The sequence below is a fragment of the Talpa europaea genome (assembly GCF_964194135.1).
Source record: "Talpa europaea genome assembly, chromosome: 3".
NCBI classification, from domain to species: domain Eukaryota; kingdom Metazoa; phylum Chordata; class Mammalia; order Eulipotyphla; family Talpidae; genus Talpa; species Talpa europaea.
In genome coordinates this window covers 123,775,067-123,777,566 of record NC_140069.1, presented here as the reverse complement: position 1 = coordinate 123,777,566, position 2,500 = coordinate 123,775,067, and the positions used below count along the sequence as shown (strand labels likewise).

Sequence of the window (2,500 nt, the reverse complement as noted above, 5' to 3'; positions counted from 1 at the left end):
GGTTTACTAACTAGGCTAGATGACACTTTCTCATCCGAGCCTTACTTTAAGCATTAATGAATTTTAATTTAATCAGGCAAAGTTAATTTTCCTTCTACTTACCTGCCTTATGAGAGTTGCATAAGTAAATGGAGGTCTGACATCTGCATTTTTATAAAATTCATAGTTTGGGGCAATCTCTACAAAAATAAAAACTGGGTGTTAATTCTGCTAATAATTCACATTATATATAATTGATTTTTCATATTTTCCCCTAGTATTGGTGAAGTGATTCAGTGAGAAAGCCACTGACTAGTGAAAGCACAAAGCATGACAGTGGAATTGAATTATATGGAAAAGGCCATTTCTGACGTGAAGTGCAAATGAAGCGTCCCCTAGTTGTTCGCGGTACTTCAGGAACAGTGCGACCAGCTGGCCTGAGGATTTTTCCAACAGCCAGGTCCTCTTTTAAGCGGGTGGTTTAGGCATGTTCTTACATGGACTTTTGCCCCCCTGCCATAATCTTTGCTTTTCTCATCTAATACTTCTTAAAGAACAACAGGATCATCTTGGCATCTGTGGCCCTCTAACAAAGGAAACACAAAACCCTCACAAGCGCCCATGTTGAAAATAACTTCACGTTTCTGCAAAAAGGGGGCTCTGGGCTAATAATGGTTACAATGTGTGACTGTGATTATCCAGATGCCCCGGGGGTGGGGTGGGGTTGGGGGCAGGGGTGGGAAAGGGAGTAGGGTAAAGAAAGGGACAGAAGGTAAATTTTTGTTCCATGCAAACTTTGCCTCTCATTCACATCTTAATCCAAGTAACACACAGGCGTGAGGAGCTGTGTTAGGATTACATTTAGGCAGCACCTTGATCAAGACTGATTCATGTAAAGCCTGAACTGTCTTGCATAAAGCAATGGTGCTTCATATATGTCCTTTTAAACGTCTCGTCTCATATATACTTGCAGATGTTGTACTGCTAGAGTTTTTCCTCAGAGATCAAAGGATCTCATTGAATTGAGGTGATAATATGTGCTATCCTGACAACACATCTCTCAATGTCTCTAATGGGGAGAGCTTTCTTTCCTGAACAACCATTCAGAACAATTCATCATGATGTGCTTAGGGAATCGCCCCTATCCGCATTTACCAGGAATAAAACAATTATCACTCCATAAATCATGACTTGAGTTGCCATGTGCTCTGGAATGGCTCATGTACAGTTGCTTCAGCTATAGTTTTCCTCTCCCAAAGTAAAAGAGCTCTACTGAGCATTCATATCCTACCTGATGACATGGGAATGTTGTATTTGTCTGAATGTCGCCTTCGTATGGCTCCCACATTGGGCACACTGGCTGGGGTGATTACTGAGGGTCCCTGGGTAATCGGGGTGACTGGGGCCGTTGGTGTGGTAGGGGTTTGAGGTAAGCTCTGTGGGGATGTCTCCAACATGTTCTTCGACATGGTGACACTAGACACCAGATTTAGCTGCAAAGGCCCAAGAGAAGGGCAGGAAAAAGGTAGAGACAAGAGAAAAAGACTTAAAAAGGTTTGACAAATGAGAGTGGATTCACTTCTACAGCTGTGTTGCCACTAATAAGCTGCAAAAGGAAGCAGCCAATCTCAACTAATTACAGGATGAAATTGTATCATAAGAACTCTAATTAGAGGATGCTGTTAGAGGTTATCTAATAATCTACTGCAATGTTACTTAGGACGAACTCCTTCTTGTCCTACCAGACTTCAGCGAAAGTATATTTCCTTAAATAAAAGCCAGTTGCTGATTATTGACTGCCCCTGTTGTTAAACAGGTCTAGCCCCCAGTGAAGCAACAACAACAGCAATAATGAAGGATGCAATGTTTTCAACCAACAGGACTTAAAGTAAGTTGCTATTCTGTTGCTGCCAGATTTTTTTTTTCCATAGTCCCAAATCTCAGCTGAGAAGCTCCAGCCAGCTGGAAAATTTTACACTGACCTTTAGTCTCCTTGCTAATTTGGTGGAATGGTAATGACATTACTACATATTCAAACAAAATTGTCTTAATTGCAAATTAGCCGGAGGAGGCTGAAAATTTTCAAATTAAATCTGATTGGAGATGGAGAGAGGGAAATGGAATTTCCTCACTAACAATCATTTGTGGCATGTGTTAACAAATATAATGAAATGTCAAGTTTGCCAATTCCTCTGGAAGTATCATTTTCAATTTATGATTACAGTGTCACTTAATGCTGATGTACCCTGGAAAGTGGGTGTCAGGGTAGAAAAAAGGAAAAAGGTGAGAATGTATGCAAGCTGTTTAACAGTGTGCCCTTCATTACTCCCCTCAGAAAGCCCTGTTCTTCATTATCAAAAAAACTCGTATCACTTCTGTCATATTTACCACACATCTTTTGTCATAAATAGCATCCAATTAGCAAAATTTTTACACAGGGCAACGCATACAAAGATTTCTTCCATATTTTTAAGTGGTATTCATAAGAGGTAATCCTCGGTCCTTTTCACTTTATACCATA

At 40.4% G+C, this 2,500-nt stretch overlaps 1 protein-coding gene across 5 annotated transcripts in view; it reads right to left on the bottom strand.

The window, feature by feature from the left end:
* The window catches only part of FOXP2 (forkhead box P2), a gene marked incomplete at both ends in the record, with an annotated part of 238,900 nt that overhangs the window by 28,698 nt on the left and 207,702 nt on the right, over positions 1–2,500 (bottom strand). For all 5 annotated transcript variants that reach the window (XM_084229323.1, XM_084229324.1, XM_084229325.1 and 2 more), the window contains 2 exons: positions 103–179; positions 1,271–1,472. In XM_084229323.1, coding sequence (XP_084085449.1) covers positions 103–179; positions 1,271–1,472 — 279 coding nt within the window. The remainder of the gene's footprint in view (positions 1–102; positions 180–1,270; positions 1,473–2,500) is intronic.